General features: G+C 40.8%; 1 protein-coding gene across 3 annotated transcripts in view; it reads right to left on the bottom strand.

The window, feature by feature from the left end:
* Nucleotides 1–19650: 19650 nt before the first annotated feature.
* The window catches only part of TUBGCP5 (tubulin gamma complex associated protein 5), a 96693-nt gene continuing 92103 nt past the window's right edge, over nucleotides 19651–24240 (bottom strand). For 2 of the 3 annotated variants that reach the window (XM_035714340.2, XM_035714342.2), the window contains exon 23: nucleotides 19653–19897. In XM_035714340.2, the coding sequence (XP_035570233.1) occupies nucleotides 19701–19897 (197 nt within the window). In that variant the 3' untranslated portion in view covers nucleotides 19653–19700. Of the gene's footprint in view, nucleotides 19898–24240 lie in introns of all 3 variants that reach the window. The other variant, XM_035714341.2, reaches the window with a different exon arrangement.

The following is a 24240-nucleotide window of genomic DNA, read 5'->3' as shown; positions in this document are numbered from 1 at the left end:
GGTGATTTGGGGACCCTACTCTTCCGCCATCTTGCTCGTCCTCCATTCCTCAACATCTTAAAAGCCATCTAGGAAAAGCACACAACAAATATCATTCTCAATGGGGAAACACTGGGAGCCTTTCCCCTAAGATCAGGAACATGACAGGGATGTCCACTCTCAACCCTCTATTCGACATAGTACTGAAGTCCTAGCCTCAGCAATCAGACAACAAAAAGACATTAAAGGCATTAAAATTGGCAAAGAAGAAGTCAAACTCTCCCTCTTCACAGATGACATGATACTGTACATAGAAAACCCAAAAGACTCCACCCCAAGATTGCTAGAACTCACACAGCAATTTGGCAGTGCAGCAGGATACAAAATCAATATCCAGAAATCAGTGGCATGTCTATACACTAACAATGAGACTGAAGAAAGAGAAATTAATGAGTCAATCCCATTTACAATTGCACGCAAAAGCATAAGATCCCTAGGAATAAACCTCACCAAAGAGGTAAAGGATCTATACCCTAAAAACTATAGAACACTTCTGAAAGAAATTGAGGAAGACACAAAGAGATGGAAAAATATTCCATGCTCATGGATTGGAAGAATTAATATTGTGAAAATGTCAATGCTACCCAAGACAACTTACACATTTAATGCAATCTTTATCAAAATACCATGAACTTTCTTCAGAGTGTTGGAATAAATCATCTTAGGATTGTCTGGAATCAGGAAAGACCCCAGATACCCAGGGAATATTGAAAAAGAAAAACAAAACCAGGAGCATCATGACGCCAGATTTCAAGTTGTACTACAAAGCTGTGATCATCAAGACAGTGTGGTACTGCACAAAAACAAAAACATAGATCAATGTAACAGAAGAGAGATTCCAGAAATGGGCCCTCAAATCTATGGTCAACTAATACTCGACCAAGCAGGAAAGACTATCCACCTGCAAAAAAGATAGTCATGTGCAATAATAAATGGTGCTGGGAAAGCTGGACATCCACATGCAGAAGAATGAAACTAGACCACTCTCTTGCACCATACACAAAGATAAACTCAAAATGGATGAAAGATCTAAATGTGAGACAAGAGTCCTTCAAAATCCTAGAGGAGAACACAGGCAACACCCTTTTTGAATATCGGCCACAGTAACTTCTTGCAAGATACATCCACGAAGGCAAAAGAAACAACAGCAAAAATGAAACATTGGGACTTCATCAGATAAGAAGCTTTTGCACAGCAAAAGAACCAGCAACAAAACTAAAAGACAACATACAGAATGGGAGAATATATTTGCAAATGACGTATCAGATAAAGGTCTAGTTTCCAAGATCTATAAAGAACTTATTAAATTCAACAGCAAAGAAACAAATAATCCAATTATGGAATGGGCAAAAGACATGAACAGAAATCTCACAGAGGAAGACCTAGACATGGCCAACATGTACATGAGAAAATGCTCTGCATCACTTGCCATCAGGGAAATACAAATCAAAACCACAATGAGATACCACCTCACACCAGTGAGAATGGGGAAAATTAACATGGCAGGAAACCACAAATGTTGGAGAGGATGTGGAGAAAAGGGTGCACCAACTTTCACTGTTGGTGGGAATGTGAACTGGTGCAGCCACTCTGGAAAACTGTGTGGAGGTTCCTCAAAGAGTTAAAAATAGATCTGCCCTACCACCCAGCAATAGCATTGCTGGGGATTTACCCCAAAGATACAGATGCTGTGAAACACCGGGACACCTGCACCTCGATGTTCATAGCAGCAATGTCTACAATAGCCAAACTGTGGAAGGAGCCTCGGTGTCCATCGAAAGATGAATGGATAAAGAAGATGTGGTCTATGTATACAATGGAATATTACTCAGCCATTGGAAACGACAAATACCCACCATTTGCTTCGATGTGGATGGAACTGGAGGGTATTATCCTGAGTAAAGTAAGTCAATTGGAGAAGGACAAACATATGTTGTCATTCATTTGGGGAATATAAATAATAGTGAAAGGGAATATAAGGGAAGGGAGAAGAAATGTGTGGGAAGTATCAGGAAGGGAGACAGAACGTAAAGACTCCTAACTCTGGGAAACGAACTAGGGGTGGTAGGAAGAGGAGGAGGGCGCGGGTGGGGGTGAATGGGTGACGGGACACTGAGGGGGGCACTTGACGGGATGAGCACTGGGTGTTATGGTATACGTTGGCAAATTGAACTAAAAAAATATATACAAAAAAAGAAAAGAGAAGAAAGAAGAAGAAGAAGAAAGAAAGAAGGAAGGAAGGAAGGAAGGAAGGAAGGAAGGAAGGAAGGAAGGAAGGAAGGAAGGAAAAGGAGAAAGAAAAAGAAACGGAACTTTGATAAAGATAAATGGGTCAACTCCTTAAGAATAATATTTTTTAAGTATGTATACACCAAATGAGCTTTGGCATACTTGGGAAACATAAAAGCAAAAGAAGAGGGGCGGGGCAAGATGGCGGAAGAGTAGGGTCCCCAAGTCACGTGTCCCCAACAAATTACCTAGATAACCTTCAAATCATCCTGAAAATCTACGAATTCGGCCTGAGATTTAAAGAGAGAACAGCTGGAATGCTACAGTGAGAAGAGTTCGCGCTTCTATCAAGGTAGGAAGACGGGAAAAAAGAAATAAAGAAACAAAGGCCTCCAATGGGGAGGGGCCCCGCGAGGAGCCGGGCTAAGGCCGGGGCGAGTGTCCCCAGGACAGGGGAGCCCCGTCCGGGAGAAGCAGGAGCTGCACCGACCTTCCCGGGCGGTAAGGGGCTCGCAGGAAGTTAGAGCAGGACCCCAGGGGGGTGGGGATGCGCCCAGGCTCCCGGGGACACTAACAGACACCTGCGCCCCGGGGAGAGTACGCTGAACTTCCTAAAGGGCTGCAGCGCACACAGCGGGACCCGGAGCAGCTCGTAGGGGCTCGGGCGGCGGCTCCGAGGAGGGGGCTGCACGACCGGGAGTGCGAATCCAACAGCGCAGGCCCCAGAACACAGGGCACCAGGGACACAGCCCGGGATCCGGCCTCCCCCCAGGACAGGCAGAGGCTGGGAGGGCCCAGGACTGCAAGGACGCTCCTGCCTGGAGCTGAGTAAATCAGCGGCCCCGCCCCCGGAGCATCCACGCCCTGCAGACGGAGAGCTCTGTAGTTACTGCGGGAGCTGACTCCAGGGCTCCAGAGCTGGCCACCGCCACTGGGGTTGTTCCTCCTGGGGACTCACAGGATAAACAACCCCCACTAAGCTTCACAGTGGCCTCACAGGATAAACAGGTTAAACAACATTCACTGAGCCCTGCACCAGGCAGGGAGCTGAGCAGCTCCCCAAGTGCTGACACCTGAGAATCAGCAGAGCAGGCCCCTCCCCCAGAAGACCAGCTAGACGGACAGGGGGAAAACAAATTATTGACTAAGCAGCACTGGAAGGTTCCAGGGGAAGTCAAGGGATTTATAGTATACAGAATCAGAGGATACTGCCCCTTGTTTTTGTCTTCTGTTTGCTTCCACCCCCCCCTTTTTTCTTTTCTTCTTTTCTTTTTTCCCCCTTTTTTCTTTTTTTTTCTTTTTCTTTTCTTCTTTCTCTTCTCTCTTTTTCTCCTTTTCCCAATACAACTTCTTTTTGGCCACTCTGCACTGAGCAAAACGACTAGAAGGAAAACCTCACCTTAAAAGAAAGAATCAGAAACAGTCCTCTCTCCCACAGAGTTACAGAATTTGCTTTAAAATTCAATGTCAGAAAGCCAATTCAGAAGCACTATTATAAGGCTACTGGTGGCTCTAGAAAAAAGCATAAAGGACTCAAGAGACTTCATGACTGCAAAATTTAGATCTAACCAGGCAGAAATTAAAAATCAATTGAATGAGATGCAATCCAAACTAGAAGTCCTAACGACGAGGGTTAATGAGGTGGAAGAACGAGTGAGTGATATAGAAGACAAGTTGATGGCAAAGAGGGAAACTGAGGAAAAAAGAGACAAACAAAAGATCATGAGGATAGATTAACGGAAATAAGTGACAGCCTTAGGAAGAAAAATCTACGTTTAATTGGGGTTCCTGAGGGCGCCGAAAGGCACAGAGGGCCAGAATATGTATTTGAACAAATCATAGCTGAAAACTTTCCTAACCTGGGAAGGGAAACAGGCATTCAGATTCAGGAAATTGAGAGATTTCCCCCCCCCAAATCAATAAAAACTGCTCAACACCTCGACATTTAATAGTTAAGCTTGCAAATTCCAAAGATAAAGAGAAGATCCTTAAAGCAGCAAGAGACATGAAATCTCTAACTTTTATGGGGAGAAATATTAGATTCACAGCAGACCTCTCCACAGAGACCTGGCAGACCAGAAAAGGCTGGCAGGATATATTCAGGGTCCTAAATGAGAAGAACCTGCAGCCAAGAATACTGTATCCAGCAAGGCTCTCATTCAGAATGGAAGGAGAGACGAAGAGCTTCCAAGACAGGCAGGAACTGAAAGAATATGTGACCACTAAACCGGCTCTGCAAGAAATATTAAAGTGGACCCTGTAAAAGAAAGAGGAAGTCCAAGGAAACAATCTACAAAATCAGGGACTGAATAGGTATCATGATGACACTAAACTCATATCTTTCAATAGTAACTCTAAACGTGAATGGGCTTAGTGACCCCATCAAAAGGCACAGGGTTTCAGACTGGATAAAAAAGCAGGAACCATCTATTTGCTGTCTACAAGAGACTCATTTTAGACATAGGACACCTACAGCCTGAAAATAAAAGGTTGGAGAACCATTTACCATTCAAATGGTCCTCAAAAGAAAGCAGGTTTAGCCATCCTTATATCAGATAAACTAAAGTTTATCCCGAAGACTATAGTGAGAGATGAAGAGGGACACTATATCATACTTAAAGGATCTTTCCAACAAGAGGACTTAACAATCCTCAATATATATGCCCCGAACATGGGAGCTGCCAAGTATATCAATCAATTAATAACCAGAGTTAAGACATATAATAATACACTTATACTTGGTGACTTCAATCTAGCGCTTTCTACACTCGATAGGTCTTCTAAGCACAACATGTCCAAAGAAATAAGAGCTTTCAATGATACACTGGACCAGATGGATTTCAAGATATTTACAGAACTTTACATCCAAACGCAACTGAATACATATTCTTCTGAAGTGCACATGGAACTTTCTCCAGAATAGACCACATATTGGGTCACAAATCAGGTCTTCACCGATACCAAAAGATTGGGGTCGTCTCCTGCGTATTTTCAGATCATAATGCTTTGAAATCAGAACTAAATCACAAGAAGTTTGGAAGGATTTCAAACACGTGGAGGTTAAGGACTATCCTGCTAAAAGATGAAAGGGTCAACCAGGAAACTAGAGAAGAATTAAAAAGATTCATGGAAACTAATGAGAATGAAGATACAACCATTCAAAATCTTTGGGATACAGTGCAATTGCTGGGTCTAGGGCAGGTCTATTTTTAACTCTTTGAGGAACCTCCACACAGTTTTCCAGAGTGGCTGCACCAGTTCACATTCCCACCAACAGTGTAAGCGGTTTCCCTTTTCTCCACATCCTCTCCAACATTTGTGGTTTCCTGCCTTGTTAATTTTCTCCATTCTCCCTGGTGTGAGGTGGTTTCTCATTGTGGTTTTGATTTGTATTTCCTTGATGGCAAGTGATGCAGAGCATTTTTTCATGTGCATGTTGGTGATGTCTATGTCTTCCTCTGTGAGATTTCTGTTCATGTCTTTTGCCCATTTCATGATTGGATTGTTTGTTTCTTTGGTGTTGAGTTTAGTAAGTTCTTTATAGATCTTGGAAACTAGCCCTTTATCTGATACGTCATTCCCCCAAAGATACAGTTGCAATGAAACGCCATGACACCTGTACCCCGATGTTTCTAGCAGCAATGTCCACAATAGCCAAACTGTGGTTGGAGCCTCGGTGTCCATCAAAAGATGAATGGATAAAGATTATGTGGTCTATGTATACAATGGAATATTACTCAGCAATTAGAAATGACAAATACCCACCATTTGCTTCAACGTGGATGGAACTGGAGGGTATTATGCTGAGTGAAATAAGTCAATCGGAGAAGGACAAACATTATATGGTCTCATTCATTTGGGGAATATAAATAATAGTGAAAGGGAATAGAAGGGAAGGGAGAAGAAATGGGTAGGAAATATCAGAAAGGGAGAAAGAACATAAAGACTCCTAACTCTGGGAAATGAACTAGGGGTGGTGAAAGGGGAGGAGGGTGGGGGGTGGGGGTGACTGGGTGACGGTCACTGAGGGGGACACTTGTGGGATGAACACTGGGTGTTATTCTGTATGTTGGCAAATTGAACACCAATCAAAATTATTATTATTTATTATTTTATTATTTATTATTATATTATAATATATAATATATAATATATTATAATTATAATATTATTTATTTTTATAATATTATTTATTATTTTATTGTTATTAACACCAACGAAATACAAACGATTTTAAAAACATATTATAAGCAGCTATATGCCAATAAATTATGCAATCTAGAAGAAATGGACACATTCCTGGAAAACCACAAACTACCAAAACTGGAACAGGAAGAAATAGAAAACCTGAACAAGCCAATAACCAGGGAGGTCATTGAAGCAGGCATTAAAAAGCAAAAGAAGAAACATGTAAGTGTACAGTCATAATGAGAGATCCTATCCTCTCTTAGTAATTGATAGAATACGCAAACATGAAATTAGTTATGATACAGAATAATTTAGAAAGTAATTAATTGGGATACCTGTTTGGCTGAGTCAAAAGTGCATGGGATTCTTGACCTTGGGGTTGCGAGTTTTAACTTTTTAAAAAAATATTTTATTTATTTATTCATGAGAGACGCACAGAGAGAGGCAAAGACACAGGCAGTGGGAAAAACAGGCTCCTCCGTCTCAGGGAGAGTGTGCAGGACTTGATCCCTGGACCCAGGATCATGCCCTGAGCTGAAGGCAGATGATCAACCCCTGGGTCACCCAGGCGTCCCAACAATGGAAAATTTTAAGTATGCTGAATTAATAATGAAAAAACTGCATCAAAATTTGCAAGATGCAGCTAAATGGCTGCTCAAAGGCAAAGTTTACATATGAAGTACACGTATTATAAAACAATAAAGGGGGGATCCCTGGGTGGCTCAGCTGTTTAGCACCTATCTTCAGTCTAGAACATGATCCTGAAGTCCTGGGATCGAGTCCCGCATCGGGCTCCCTGCATGGAGCCTGCTTCTCCCTCTTCTAGTGTCTCTGTCTCACTCTCTCTCTCTCTCTCTCTCTCTCTCTGTATCTCTCATGAATAAATAAATAAAGTCTTTTAAAAATAAAATAAAAAAGATAATATATTGGTTAGTATGAGCAAGATGGCAAGAGTAGGAAACCCTAGGCCCTTGTTCTCCCATAGAAACACAAACACTGGGAAACGAACTAGGGGTGGTAGAAGGGGAGGAGGGCGGGGGGTGGGAATGAATGGGTGACGGGCACTGGGGGTTATTCTGTATGTTAGTAAATTGAACACCAATAAAAAATAAATTAAAAAAAAAAAGAAACACAAACACCATATTGACCAAAGTAGCTTTACGAATGTTCTATAAACCAGTAAAGAACCCACAGCAACATGGGGTGCCTGGGTGACTCCATAGGTTATGCTGAGCATAGAGCCTACTTAAAAAAAGGAGGGCACCTAGGAGGCTCCCTCAGTTAAGTAACTGACGCTTGATTTCCACTCAGGTCATGATCTCAGGTCATGAGAGCCAGCCCCACCTTGGGCCACACACAGGGCACCGAGTCTGCTTAAGATTCTCTCTCCCTCACCCTCTGCCCCTCCCCTCACTCTCTCTGTGAGTGCTCACTCTCTCTCTCTGAAACAACAGCAAAAAAAGAATTTGTAGCAACAAACACACAATCAGGAAAAAGTTGCATTCAAAACATTCCAAACAAAATTTCATAGCATTTTTGATCACCCTTGCCTACTCCCTCCCTGGCATGGATTTAGGAGGAAACTTATGGTAGAGACCAGAAGGATGAAAGGGAAAAAGTGGGAGTTGTCTGCAAAGGTCTGACTTGTCTAGGGGTTACTGGAGGGACTGGTTTTTGTCTTGCCTGGCTTACAGTGGTGACAGAAATAGTGGATTAGTTTGAATATCAGATCGGAAGCTGATGAAAGCAGTGGTGGATGCCAGAGAATGGTGGAGAGCTGTAGGGGACTTTGGGGTACCTGGGGGCAAGATATTAATTATGGGCAGGGGAATACAATAGAACATCTAAGGCCTTGAGAAGAAGCAGGGTGAGACTTTTAGGAAAATAAGACTTTTAAAAAGCAGCTATGTATACAGAGAATTAGGGGGGAAAGAAAAAGCATACACACAGGCCCAAGAATGATATATGACCAAAAGAAGAACTTAAGCCTTCATTCTGCAATGGTCAATGAATATCTTCCCCCGTATGGAGTCAGTTTACAGAAACTGGGAGAAACATCAGTTTTTTCAAATGTTCAGTTTTCAACAAAATATCACAAGGCATACAAAGAAGCAGGAAAACATGATCCATTCAAAGGAACAAAATAAATCTCCAGAAAGTGACCTTAAAGAAATACGGATTTCAGAGATCCCCGGGTGGCACAGCGGTTTAGCGCCTGCCTTTGGCCCAGGGTGCGATCCTGGAGACTCCGGATCGAATCCCACGTCGGACTCCTGGTGCATGGAGCCTGCTTCTCCCTCTGCCTCTCTCTCTCTCTCTCTCTCTCTCTCTGTGTGTGTGACTATCATAAATTAAAAAAAAATACAGATTTCAAACTTATTTGGCAAAGACTTTGAACCAACTGCCTTAAATATGTTCAATGAACTAAGTTAGAATACATATAGAGAACTAAAGGAAATCAGGAAAACAAAATAAGAACATATTTTTATATGCCAATATATGAACAAAATGAGAATATTTGACAGAGACAGAAATTCTAGAAATCCAGTATCTGATCTAGCACATCTGGAGTTTGAAACTTGTCATTCTATCTTAACAAGTAAAAAGCTAAAGGAACTGAAAATCAACAACTCTTCTGAGAACTGAAGTAAGTTCACAGGGTAAACTGCTGACTTATCAATCAGAGAGACAGGACAGGTGGATACAAAGAATCAGAACATACCTAAAGAGAAACCCATGAGCAGAAGCCTCTCGGGGAACCAATATCTGGGTAGGGAAACTGATAAGCTGAATCTGATAAACTGCTGGAGGCTCAGTGTAGACTGGCCTAAAATGAAAAAACTCCAGGAGAGCTCCTGTCTTAAATGGGTGTGCCTACTATTTTGTGATTTTTATCTCCAGAAGCCTTACCATGTTCTCACAGCAAAGAATGGAGATAAATCGCCTGTGCTTCCAGCAGGGGAAAAGAAAAAAGGAACCATTTTGAAATATGCCAGAGCATTATGTTCTTAACAAAGCTTGCCTTTAAAAGAACTATATCACAAACCCTAACTCATTCAGGTACTATCAAAGCATAACCATCCTGCATGAAGGGAAATATTCAATGTCAGCCTCTCTAGCCATCCTGTCCCACCTGAAGGAGGGGGGAAGCTGAGAAACACTTGTGAAGTTCACAGCCCAGGGACACTGCATCACTAGAAAACTGAGGAACTAATCATAATTTCATTAACTATGCAATGTTTAACCTCCCCCTACATCTTAATGCCATATCAATAAAAGTCTATTTACCACAGATCCTCTTACCCAATAAGACAGAGAAAATGAAGAGCTCAATAAAAATCTGCTTTTTCTCCATTTCCTGCTTCTATCCTTGCTAGGACTGGCACCTCCATCCCACTTGACACATGCCTTGTAATGCAAATAGCATATGTCCTCCTTGTAAGGGACAAGGAGCTAATGATTTCTCTAGAACAGATAACATCTAAGGAAGGACCAGGTGAGAATGACCAGATGAAGCGATCATATGTGTATTCCACACCACCAGAGATAGACATCTCAACGCCAAGACCCCTGGCTCCAAGGAATAACACCTGGGCCCTCATCTTTGTTCTAATCTGTTCCTGGATGTCTAAGAGGACATGGACATTGGACCACTGTCCTCAGTAAAAAAAACGCAGACTCCAAAGACTCCTTCCTTTCCTTGATGGGTCCCCCAGACACTCTGTATCTGCACTCTCTATAGATCTTTGATAAACTCTGCTTTCCTTCCTGCTGATTTCCATATGCACAGACCTCTTGGCTGGTCTGCAGGATTCCCTCTGGATCTCTGGACCAGCCTGCTAGCATCACCAGTACATCATATATGTATTTCAAGAGAAATCACAAGCATACTAACAAGCAAAAAACACAGTTTAAAGAGATAGAGGAAGCATCAGAACCAGACTCAGATATGGCAGGGATGTTGGAATTATCAGAATAGGATTTTTAAAAACTATTATTAATTAATATGTTAAGAACATATTGTTCAAGTATTCTATTTCCTTATTTGGTCAAAAATCATTTGGCCATATATGGGAGGGTTTCTCTATGGGCTTTCTATTCTATTCCATTGGTCTCTATGTCTGTCTTTATGCCAGTACCACCACATTGTTATGATTACTGTATGTTATGATCACTATAGCTTTGTAGTAAGTTTTTTAAATCACTCAGACCTAAAAGACAACAGACACTGCAATCAGCAACAGCAGAATACACATTTTTCTTAAGTGCATAGGAAACATTTCTCCAGCACAGACCATATGTACAGCTACAAAACAAGTCTTTAAAAATTTAGAAAGATTGAAATCATACAAAACATCTTTTTTGATTATGATGGAATGAAACCAGAAATCAATACCAGAAGGAGCTCTCTGCTCCTCCCTGTTCATCAGATAGTGGCATCTTCTGGTGCAGTGCCAGCCATGTTCCTAAGACACAGTGATGAAGAATGCAGTAAATGGATTTGACTGTATTGGGTGCCTGGTCACCAGGGCTGCTTTTAAGTCTGGTAAAGTGGGTATTGTCACCATCAGTGATCCCTTCATTGACCTCAACTACATGGTCTTCATATTCCAGTATGATTCCAACCACTGCAAATTCAACAACATTGGTCATGGGAAACTTACCATCAATGGAAAGTTCATCTCCATCTTCCAGGAGCGAGATCCTGCCAACATCAAGTGAGGTGATGCTGGTGCTGAGTATGTGGAGTCCACTGGGGTCTTTACCACCATGGAGAAGGCTGGGGCTCACTTGATGAGTACAGGCAAGAGGGTCATCATCTCTTCCCCTTCTGCTGATGTTCCCATGTTTGTGATGCGTGTGAACCATGCAAAGTATGACAACTTCCTCAAGATTGTCCACAATGCCTCCTGCACCACCAACTACTTGGCCTCTGTGTTCATCTCTTTTGTTTCTTAAATTCCGCATATCAGTGAAATCATCTGATATTAGTCTTTCTCTGATTGACTTATTAGTTTACCATAATATACTCTAGTTTCATCCACATAATTTCAACCAGTAATATTTCATTCTTCTGATGGCTAAATAATATACCACATCTTCCTTATCCAGTCATCTGTCAGGGGACATCTGGGCTCTTTCCATAGTTTGGCTATCGTGGACAGTGTAACAGGGTTCCCCTTTTTCCTCTTCTTCAACATCTGTTGTTTCTCAAGTTGTTAATTTTAGCCATTCTGACTGGTGTGAGGTGGTATTCCTTGTGGTTTTGATTTGTATTTGCCTGATGCTGAGTGACGTTGAGCACTTCTTCATGTGTCTGTTGGCCATCTCTATGTCTTCTTTGGAGAAATGCCTGTTCATATCTTCTGCCTATTTCTTGACTGGATTTTTTGTTTTCTAAGTGTTGAGTTTGATACGTTCTTTATACATTTTGGCTATTAGCCCTTTATCTGATAAAACATTTCCAAATATCTTCTCCCATTCCATATTTGTCCTTTAGTGTTGTTGACTGTATATTTGCTGTGGAGAAGCTTTTTATCTTAATGAAGTCCCAGTAGTTAATTTTTGCTTTTGTTTCCCTTGCTTTTAGAAAGAGGTGTCTAGCAAGAAGTTGCTATGGCTGAGGTCAAAGAGACTGCTGCCTGTGTGCCTCTCTAGGATTTTGCTGGATTCCTGTCACATTTAGGTCTTTCATCCATTTTGAGTTTGTCTTTGTGTATGGTGTAAGAGAATGGCCCAGTTTCATTCTTCTGCTTGTAGCTGTCCAATTTTCCCATCACCATTTGTTGAAAAGACTGTCTTTTCCCATTGAATATTCTTTCCTGCTTTGTTGAAGATTAGTTGACCATAGAGTTGAGGGTCCATTTCTAGATTCTGTACTCTGTATCATTGTTTTTGGGGCAATTGCAAATGGGATCAATTCTTTGATTTCCCTTTCTGATGCTTCATTGTTGTTGTATAGAAATGCAACAAACTTCTGTGTGTTGATGCTATATCCCGTGATTTTGCTGAATTCCTGTATTGGTTTTAGCAATTTTTTGTATCCAAGTTTATCAGGGACATGGGTCTGTAACTCTCCTTTTCTGGTGGGGTCTTTGTCTGGTTTTGGATCAGAGTAACGCTGGTCTCATAGAGTTTGAAAGTTTTCTTTTCATTTCTATTTTTTTGAAACAGTTTCAGAAGAAAAGATATTCATTCTTCTTTAAATGTTTGGTAGAATTCCACTGGGAGGCCATTTGGCCCTAGACACTGTTTGGAGATTTTTTATTACTGCTTCAATTTATTTGCTGATTATGGGTCTGTTCAAGTTATTTTTATTTCTTATCATTTCAGTTTTGGTAGTTTATATGTTCCTAGGATTGCATCAATTTCTTCCAGATTGCCTAATTTGTTAGCATATAATTTCTCATAGTATTTTCTTATAGTTGTGGGTTTTTTTTAAAGATTTTATTTATTTATTCATGAGAGACACACAGAGAGAGAGAGGGGCAGAGACACAGGCAGAGGGAGAAGCAGGCTCCACGCAGGGAGCCCAACGCGGGACTCGATGCTGGGTCTCCAGAATCAAGCCCCAGGCTGAAGGCAGCGCTAAACTGCTGAGCCACCCAGGCTGCCCTATAGTTGTGGGTTTTTTTTTTTTTTTTTTTGTTGTGGGTTTTTTGGTGTTGGTTGTGATCTCTCCTTTTTCACTCATGATTTTATTTATTTGAGTCCTTTCTCTTTTCTTTTTGGTAAGTCTGGCCTTATTAATTCTTTCAGAGATCTTATTAATTCTTTCAGAGAACCAGCTCCTAGTTTCAGCGATATGTTCTACTAGGTTTTTTTTTTTTTATCACTGATTTCTGCTCTGATCTTTATTATTTCCCTTCTCCTGCTGGGCTTAGGCTTTATTTGCTATTCTTTTTCCACCTCCTTTAGGTGTAAGGTTAGATTGTGTATTTGAGACTTTTCTTATTTCTTTTTTTTCTTAAGATTTTATTTATTTATTCATGAGAGACACACACACACACAGAGGCAGAGACACAGGCAGAGGGAGAAGCAGGCTCCATGCAGGGAGCTCAATGTGGGACTCGATCCTAGGACTTCAGGATCACGCCCTGGGCTGAAGGCAGGCGCCAAACCACTGAGTCACCCAGGGATCCCATGACTTTTCTTATTTCTTGGGGAAGTCCTGTATTGCTATATACTTCCCTCTTAGGACCACTGTAGCTGTATCTCAAAGGTTCTGAACAGTCATGATTTCATTTTCATTTGTTTACATGAAAATTTTAAATTCTTTTTAATTTCCTGGTTGGCCCATTTATTCTTTAGAAGGATGTTCTTTAACCTCCATGTATTTGTGTTCCTTCTAAATTTTCTCTTGTTATTGAGTTCACATTTTAAAGCATTGCAGTCTCAATATGCATGGAATAATCTCAGTTTTGTGGTACCAGTTGAGAACTGATTTGTGACACAGTATGTCATCTATTCTGGAGAAAGTTCCATGTGCAGGAAAAGAATGTGTGTTCTGTTGCTTTGGATGAAATGCTTTGAATATATCTGTGAAGTCCATATGGTCCGGTGTGTCATTCAAAGCCCTTGTTTTCTTGTTGATCTTCTGCCTAGAATATCTGTCCATTGCTGAGAGTGGGGTGTTAAAGTCTATTATTATATTATTATTGATGTGTTTCTTTAATTTTGTTATTATTTGGTTTATGTATTTGGTTGCTCCCAACTTAGGGGCATAAATATTTACAATTGTTAGATCTTCTTCTTGGATAGACCCATTTATTATGATATAGTGTCCTTCTTCATCTCTTATTACAGGTTTTTTTTTCTTTTATTACAGTTTTTTTTAATATTTTTTTAATTTTTATTTATTTATGATAGTCACAGAGAGAGAGAGGCAGAGACACAGGCAGAGGGAGAAGCAGGCTCCATGCACCGGGAGCCCGACGTGGGAATCGATCCCGGGTCTCCAGGATCGCGCCCTGGGCCAAAGGCAGGCGCCAAACCGCTGCGCCACCCAGGGATCCCTTATTACAGTTTTTGATTTAAAATCTAAAGCGTCTGATGTAGAGATTGCTACTCCAGCTTTCTTTGATGTCTATTTGCAGGATAAATAATTCTCCACTGCCACTTTCAATCTGGAGGTTCTTGGGGTCTAAAATAGGCCTCCGGTAGAGAGCATATTGATGGGTCTTTTTATTTTTTTTAAGATTTTATTTATTTATTCACGAGAGACAGAGAGAGAGAGAGAGAGAGAGAGAGAGAGAGGCAGAGACACAGGTAGCCAGAGAAGCAGGAGATCCGCAGTCTCCAAGATCACGCTCTGGGCTGAAGGTGGCGCTAAACTGCTGAGCCACCATGGCTGCCTGATGGGTCTTTTTTTATTTTTTATTTTTTAAATAAATTTATTTTTTATTGGTGTTCAATTTACCAACATACAGAATAACACCCAGTGCTCATCCCGTCAAGTGACCCCCTCAGTGCCCGTCACCCATTCTCCCCCACCCCCCGCCCTCATCCCCTTCTACCATCCCAGTTGGTTTCCCAGAGTTAGGAGTCTTTATGTTCTGTCTCCCTTTCTGATATTTCCCACACATTTCTTCTCCCTTCCCTTATATTCCCTTTCACTATTATTTATATTCCCCAAATGAATGAGACCATATAATGTTTGTCCTTCTCCGATTTACTTACTTCACTCAGCATAATACCCTCCAGTTCCATCCACGTTGAAGCAAATGGTGGGTATTTGTCGTTTCTAATGGCTGAGTAATATTCCATTGTATACATAAACCACATCTTCTTTATCCATTCATCTTTCGATGGACACCGAGGCTCCTTCCACAGTTTGGCTATTGTGGACATTGCTGCTATAAACATCGGGGTGCAGGTGTCCCGGCGTTTCATTGCATCTGAATCTTTGGGGTAAATCCCCAACAGTGCAATTGCTGGGTCGTAGGGCAGGTCTATTTTTAACTCTTTGAGGAACCTCCACACAGTTTTCCGGAATGGCTGCACCAGTTCACATTCCCACCAACAGTGTAAGAGGGTTCCCCTTTCTCCACATCCTCTCCAACATTTGTGGTTCCCTGTATTGTTAATGTGTGTGGTGGTGTGAGGTGGTATCTCATTGTGGTTTTGATTTGTATTTCCCTGATGGCAAGTGATGCAGAGCATTTTCTCATGTGCGTGTTGGCCATGTCTAAGTCTTCCTCTGTGAGATTTCTCTTCATGTCTTTTGCCCATTTCATGATTGGATTGTTTGTTTCTTTGGTGTTGAGTTTAAGAAGTTCTTTATGGATCTTGGAAACTAGCCCTTTATCTGATATGTCATTTGCAAATATCTTCTCCCATTCTGTAGGTTGTCTTTGAGTTTTGTTGACTGTATCCTTTGCTGTGCAAAAGCTTCTTATCTTGATGAAGTCCCAATAGTTCATTTTTGCTTTTGTTTCTTTTGCCTTCGTGGATGTATCTTGCAAGAAGTTACTGTGGCCGAGTTCAAAAAGGGTGTTGCCTGTGTTCTTCTCTAGGATTTTGATGGACTCTTGTCTCACATTTAGATCTTTCATCCATTTTGAGTTAATCTTTGTGTATGGTGAAAGAGAGTGGTCTAGTTTCATTCTTCTGCATGTGGATGTCAAATTTTCCCAACACCATCTATTGAAGAGACTGTCTTTCTTCCAGTGGATAGTCTTTCCTCCTTTATCGAATATTAGTTGACCATAACGTTGAGGGTCCACTTCTGGATTCTCTATTCTGTTCCATTGATCTATGTGTCTGTTTTTGTGCCAGTACCACACTGTCTTGATGACCACAGCTTTGTAGTACAACCTGAAATCTGGCAATGTGATGCCCCCAGATATGGTTTTCTTTTTTAAAATTCCCCTGGCCAATCAGGGTCTTTTCTGATTCCACACAATTCTTAAAATAATTTGTTCTAACTCTCTGAAGAAAGTCCATGGTATTTTGATAGGGATTGCATTAAACGTGTAAATTGCCCTGGGTAACATTGACATTTTCACAATATTAATTCTGCCAATCCATGAGCATGGAATATTTTTCCATCTCTTTGTGTCTTCCTCAATTTCTTTCAGAAGTGTTCTATAGTTTTTAGGGTATAGATCCTTTACGTCTTTGGTTAGGTTTATTCCTAGGTATCTTATGCTTTTGGGTGCAATTGTAAATGTGATTGACTCCTTAATTCCTCTTTCTTCAGTCTCATTGTTAGTGTATAGAAATGCCATTGATTTCTGAGCATTGATTTTGTATCCTGCCATGCTACCAAATTGCTGTATGAGTTCTAACAATCTTGGGGTGGAGGCTTTTGGGTTTTCTATGTAGAGTATCATGTCATTGGCGAAGAGGGAGAGTTTGACTTCTTTTTTGCCAATTTGAATGCCTTTGATGTCTTTTTGTTGTCTGATTGCTGAGGCTAGGACTTCCAGTACTATGTTGAATAGCAGTGGTGAGAGTGGACATCCCTGTCTTGTTCCTGATCTTAGGGGAAAGGCTCCCAGTGCTTCCCCATTGAGAATGATATTTGCTGTGGGCTTTTCGTAGATGGCTTTTAAGATGTCGAGGAATGTTCCCTCTATCCCTACACTCTGAAGAGTTTTGATCAGGAATGGATGCTGTATTTTGTCAAATGCTTTCTCTGCATCTTTTGAGAGGATCATATGGTTCTTGGTTTTTCTCTTGCTGATATGATGATCACATTGATTGTTTTACTAGTGTTGAACCAGGCTTGTGTTCCGGGGATAAATCCTACTTGGTCATGGTGAATAATTTTCTTAATGTACTGTTGGATCCTATTGGCTAGTATCTTGTTGAGAATTTTTGCATCCATGTTCATCAGGGATATTGGTCTGTAATTCTCCTTTTTGGTGGGGTCTTTGTCTGGTTTTGGAATTAAGGTGATGCTGGCCTCATAGAACGTATTTGGAAGTACTCCATCTCTTTCTATCTTTCCAAACAGCTTTAGGAGAATAGGTATGGTTTCTTCTTTAAACGTTTGATAGAATTCCCCTGGGAAGCCATCTTGCCCCTGACTCTTGTGTCTTGGGAGGTTTTTGATGACTGCTTCAATTTCCTCCCTCGTATTGGCCTGTTTGGGTTTTCTATTTCTTCCTGTTCCAGTTTTGGTAGTTTGTGGCTTTCCAAGAATGCGTCCATTTCTTCTAGATTGCCTAATTTATTGGCGTATAGCTGTTCATAATATGTTTTTAAAATCGTTTGTATTTCTTTGGTGTTGGGTCTTTTTTTAAATCCATTCTGATACTCTCTGTCTTTTGATTAGAGGTTTAGCCCATTTACATTCAGAGTAATTATTTAAAGATATAAATTTAGTGCCATTGTATTGCCTGTAAAGTCACTGTTGCTATAGATTGCCTCTGTTCCTTTCTGATCTTTGTTACTTTTTGGGTCTCTCTTCATTCAAAGGATCCCGTTTGATATTTCTTTTTTTTTAAGATTTTATTTATTCATTCATGAGAGACAGAGAGAGAGGCAGAGACACAGGCAGAGGGAGAAGCAGGCTCCATGCAGGGAGCCCCATGTGCGACTTGATCCTGGGTCTCCAGGATCAGCCCTGGGCCAAAGTCAGGTGCCAAACCGCTGAGCCACCCAGGGATTCCCCCCTTTGATAATTCTTGCATGAGTGGTTTAGTGTTCACAAACTCCTTTAGTTTTTGTTTATCTTGGAAATAACCTTTCTCTCCTTCTATTCTGAATGACAGCCTTGCTGGGTAAAGTATTCTTGGCAGCACATTTTCCCCATTTAGCATGTTAAATATATCATGCCAGCACTTTCTGTCCTGCCAGCTCTCTGTGGAAAGGTCTGCTGCCAGCCTTATGTGTCTACTCTTGTAGGTAAAGACTTCTTGTCCTGAGTGGCTTCCAGGATTTTCTCTTCATCTCTGAAATTTGGAAGCTTCACCATTGTATATTGAGATGTCCTATTTTTATTGGTTGGGGGGTTCTCTATGCCTCCTGGACTTGAATGCCTGTTTCCTTCCCCAGATTGGGGGAAGTTCTTAGCTATGATTTGTTCAAATAACTCTTCTGCCCCGCCTCCCTTCATCTTCTGGGAGCCCTATATCTGGTTGTTATTTCAATTTATGGAATTGCTCATTTCTTGAAGTCTCCGTTCATGATACAGTAGTTGTTCTTTTATTTCTATAATAAGGGATTCTCTAATGTCTTCTATGCTTTTTCAAGCCCCACTAGTATCTTTATAATCATTGTTTTATTTTTTTAAGATTTTTATTTATTTATTCATGACAATACACATAGAGGAGAGAGAGAGGCAGAGACACAGGCAGAGGGAGAAGCAGGCTCTATGCAGGGAGCCTGACATGGGACTCGATCCCAGGTCTCTAGGATCATGCCCTGGGCTGAAAGCGGTGCTAAACCGCTGAGCCACCCGGGGCTGCCCTAATCATTGTTTTAAATTCTAGTTCAGTCATCCTATTTATATCCAAATTGATTAAATCCCTGGCAGAGTGTGCTCTCTCCTGTTCTTTCTTTGTGGTGAGCATATGGGGAATTTAAGAAACAAAACAGATAAACATAGAGAAAAGGACGAAAAAATAAAATAAGATGAAATAGAGATGGTAACAAACCATAAGAGATTCCTAAATATAGGAAACAAACAAGGTTGCTGGAGGGATAGTGGGTGGAGTGTGGTGTAACTAGGCGAGGAGCTTTAAGGAGAACACTTGAGGGAGTATATAAGAATCTGGCAGATACAAAAGAAAAGGGATGGTTTAAAAATTACCCGCACATCCTTGGACACTTGTCCCACTGGGGGTGAAGTTTAGTTTCCTTCTCCGTGAATATGAGACCTCAGTGACCTGCTCATGATGAAGGAAATGCAGGGAAGTGATACTCTGTGACTTCCGTGGCTGGCTTTCTGCTGTCTCTCTTGGGACACGTATCCTGGGAGCCCTGGGCCACTACCTGAGAAACCAGGCACTGCGAAGGCACCGTGCTGCAGAGACCGCGTAGAGGCCGCTATGCCTTGTGTCTCCCCAGCCCAGATGTCGGGCACGTGGACGAGCCTTCAGATGCATCCTGCCCCAGCTTCCAAAGGCTGAAGCCTAAAGCAGGGGGAGGCAGAGACAATCCTTGCCCCACCCCAGCCCTGCCCAGGAGATTGCGTCCTCAGAAACATAACAAATATTTTATTGTTGTTGTTTCAAGCCACTGAGTACTGCAGCGGGGAATCTGCAGTCCCCGTATTGGACCTCAGGGGAGTGTCATTAAATCAGCAAAGGTGCAGGGACGTGTTGGGATGATGAACCCTGATTCGAGATGATTTGGGTTTTTGTAGAGGTTCTGACATACTTCCACAGCTGACAGCAAGACTCTGGGGAAAAAAAAATATTACATGGCTTGTCCTTTTTTTCCCGGAATTTAAATATTATGTAGAACTTCAGAGAATAACATATTCCAGCACCTGGGGGGGGAAAAAAAGGAGAACACTTGAAGTAATGAACATTTGGTGTTATGCAACTGGTGAATCACTAAATTCTACCTCTGAAACTAACAATACAGTATATGTTAATTAAATTGAATTAACTTCTAGAAAATATTTTATTTATAATGGGCAGCCTCGGTGGCTCAGCGGTTTAGCACCACCTTTGGCCCAGGGTGTGATCCTGGAGACCCGAGATGGAGTCCCACATCGGGCTCCCGGCATGGAGCCTGCTTCTCCCTCTGCCTGTGTCTCTGCCTCTCTGTGTGTGTGTGTGTGTCTGTCATGAATAAATAAATGAAATCTTAGAAAAAGAAAATATTTTATTTATATATTTTAGAGACAAAGAGTGAGAAAGAGTATGAGTTGGGGGTGGTGAGGGAAGTCAGTGGAAGAGGGAGAAGCAGATCCTCACTGAGGAGGGAGCCTGGTGTGGGACTTTATCCCAGGACCTGAGGTCATGACCCAAACCAAAGGCAGTGGCTTAACCAACTGAGCCACCCACATGCCCCAATGAAATTGAATTTAAGTTAAAAAATTAAAAAAACCTCAATTGAGGAATGGGCAAAGGAGTTGAATAAATATTCTCCAAAAAAAAAGATCTGCAAATGCATAATATGCACAGGAAAAGATGTTCAACATCACTAATCATTAGTGAGATGCAAATCAAAGCAACAATGAAATTACACCTTACACCCATTACCAAAATAACCACCTGCTCTTCCCACTCCATAACCCATAAAAAGAGAAAATAACAAGTTTTGTGAGGATGTGGAGAAATTGGAACTCTTGTGCACCATACGTGGGGATGTAAAATGGTGCAAACACTGTAAAAACAATACGGAGGCTCTTCAAAAAATGAGTCATAAAATCATCATATGATCTAGCAATTTCACTTCTGTACATATATGCAAAATAATCGAAAACAGCGTCTCAAAGGGATAGTTGTACAACCACGTTTATATTAGCTTTTTTTTTTTTTAACCATAGTCAAAAGGTGGAACTAACCCAACTATCCATTGACAGATGGATAAACAAAATGTGGTATGTATATACCATGGAATAATATTCATCCTTAAAAAGAAATGTGAATTCTGACACATGCTATGTGGATGAACCAGGAAGACAAAATTCTACATGAAATAAGCCAATCACAAAAAGACAAATATTGTATGATTCCACTTTCATGAGTTATCTAGAGTAGTCAAATCCATAGAGCTAGGAAGTAGAAGGGTGGGATAAATGGGATTTATCCTAGGAATGCAAATATTTAAACATACAAAAATCAACTAACATCACTATTGATAGATTAATACAAAAAATCACACAACCAACTCAATGATACAGAAAAAACATTTGATCAAGCCCAATAACCTTTCATGATAAAAAACATTTAACAAACTATGAATAGAAGTGAACTTCCTCAACACAATGAAAGGCATCTATAGACATCCCCATACAGACTGGATACTTTCCCTGTAAGATCACTTCTATTCAACATTGTACTTAAATTCTACCTAAGACAATTAGAAAAAAAGAAAAGGAATTCACATTGGAAAGGAAAAAATAAAAACCATCTCTCTTAGCAAATGACATAATCTTGTGCGTAGAAAATCTTAAAGACTCCACTAAAAAAATTACTAGAACTAGTAAATGAATTTAGCAAGGTTGCAAGATACAAAATCTGTATCTAAAAATTAATTGCATTTATATACGCTTGCAATGAACGATCTGGAAAGGAAGTGAAGAAAACAATTCCATTCACAATAGCATCAAAAAGAATAAAATACTTAGGAGTAAATGTAACCAAAGAGGTTAAAGACTTGTACACTGAAAAGTTTAAAATGTTGATGAAATGAATTAAAAATAATCTAAGTAAATTCTATCAAGGCATCTGCTCTAGGATGATGGGCAACATGATAGAATCAGTTAAACCTATGAGCACAGGCACATTTTGTTTTTGTTGTTGTTCTAAAGTGAGTTCCTTGATCAGAAAGAATGCTGTGTGTAATACCATAATGTCAGATAAGGTGTGTCTATTGTGGAAAACTTTGGAAAAAAGACAATTTGCATCCAGAAAACATTTTCCTTATTGAAATATTTTTGCATCCTTTCCTTCTATTTCTCTTGGCCAGACCTGTGTCAAACTTACTCTTGTATATTTCTGTCTTGCAGGCACTGGACTCAAACATTCTTTAAAACTGTTTTCACCTCTGCCTCCCAAGCTCCAAATCTGCTCAGCCACTTTTATCACCATCTCATGGAAGGGTACCACTCTTCATCCAGTTGCTAAAGCCATATAATGAGGTCTTGTTCTTCTTCTTTTTTAAATGAAGACACATTCTTGACTCCTCTCCTCATCCTCCATTTGTAATCAAATTCTGCTGAGATTTGAGTCTAGTATATAGGTTTAGATGGAAAGAGCAGTTTGGGGGTGTAAGTCCTGACAAAGATCATCAGTGCCTCTCAACGCAACTATCTCAGGGGGGGACTATTACAGATGTCCCTTTGGCTCATTCTTTACTTTACTTTCCTCAATTTCTCTGCGCAGTTAGGAGCAATCATTTAACTCCATTTTATTCTTTATTTTTATTGAAATATTCTAACAAGCACTTGGGCACCTAGAAACTCACCTCCTAATGTTATTCAATTATAGATATCCAGCAGTGAAATTTGAGTAACTGTCCTGCCACATGATTCTATGGATTACAGAGTCATAATCAGGGTTATCAGTGCCTTTAAATCTAACCAGTGGATTGCCTGGGTGGCTCACTGGTTGAATGGTTGCCTTTGGCTCAGGGCATGATCCCGGGATCCGGAATCGAGTCCTGCATCAGGCTTCCTGCATGGAGTCTGCTTCTCCCTCTGCCTATGTCTCTGCCTCTCTCTCTCTCTGTGTCTCTCATGAATAAATAAATAAAATCTTTTAAAAAATCTAACCAGAGAACCAATTCCAGATAACCCAGAAAACAATTCAGAGAATTTAATCTTAAGATTCTGTTTCTTTGGAGCCATGTTTAGTATCAAAATATGTATCAATCAGAGTTAAATCAGAAAGGCAGAAACACTAGGAGATATATGTGCATATATAACACCTAGATTAAAAGATTCATTACAAGGAATTTGCTTACCTAATTGTTCAGACTGGAGCTAAACAAGTCCAAAATGTGTAGGACAGGCCATCAGGAGGGGAAGTTAGCTGGGAATTCTTGGGCATGGGCCAATGCTGTTGTTCACATACTGTCAGAAAGAGATGATTACAAGCAGACAAAAGCTGAATTTGGTGTTCACAGGTAATTGGCAAAGGAAGTGACAGCTAAGTAAGGGAGAACAAGTGCAGAGTTACATGCTAAGAGTCTAGTTCAGACACAGGGGAAGGGAAAATAACATAAGATGAAATCAGATAGAGACAAGCCTCAAGAGACTCATAACTATAGGGAACAAACTGAGGGTTGCTGTGGGGGAGGTGGGTGGGTGGTGGGGTAACTGGGTGATGGGCATTAAGAAGGGTACTTGATGTAATGACCCTGGGTGTTATATGCAAGTGATGAATCACTAAACTCTAATTCTGAAACTAATAATACACTATATGTTAATCAAATTTTATTTTATTATTTATTTATGTATTTTAAATATTTTATTTATTTATTCATGAGAGACACAGAGAGAGGCAGAGACACAGGCAGAGGGAGGACAAGCAGGCTCCATGCAGGAAGCTCGATGTGGGACTCTATCCTGGGACTCTGGGATCACACCCTGAGCTGAAGGCAGACGCTCAACCACTGAGCCACCCAGGCGTCCCTCAAATTGAATTTTATATACAAAACTAACAAAAAGAGTCTAGGTCAGAGAATGTCTAAGCGTCTTTTACAGGTCTCCCTCTGATTAAGTAACGCCCACAAAGATATTCTCCTTTACTTACAGTCAACTAACTAGGAACTTTAATTACATCTGCAAAATTATTTTCATCAAAATAAATTATTTACATCAAAACTCATCATACTAAAATACCCAGACTTGGGACCTTGGATTCAGCAACAGTAGAAAGGCTGAGCTCAAAGTTGAAAGGCACGGGCAAATTTTATTGGGGCAACAGCTACAGGTAAGGGGTGAGGCATAATCAGGACAGAGGTGTCAGACTCGCTCCTCCAAAAATAGCCACAGAAAGTTTTAAAGGGGCTGAGGTGGGAAAGGAGTGGTGTGTAAGCATGTAGGGGTGGGGAATACAGGAATTGGGCATACAGTTGTAGTTGACAGAACATGCTTCTTCATAAATTGTAGGTTTCATTTGCATGTTAACTCTCCACCTTTGGGTGTGATTTTTA

Source organism: Canis lupus, chromosome 3, assembly GCF_003254725.2.
Source record: "Canis lupus dingo isolate Sandy chromosome 3, ASM325472v2, whole genome shotgun sequence".
Classification (NCBI taxonomy): domain Eukaryota; kingdom Metazoa; phylum Chordata; class Mammalia; order Carnivora; family Canidae; genus Canis; species Canis lupus.
The sequence above is the reverse complement of the archived record's forward strand: the minus strand, read 5'-3'. Positions and strand labels throughout refer to the sequence as shown.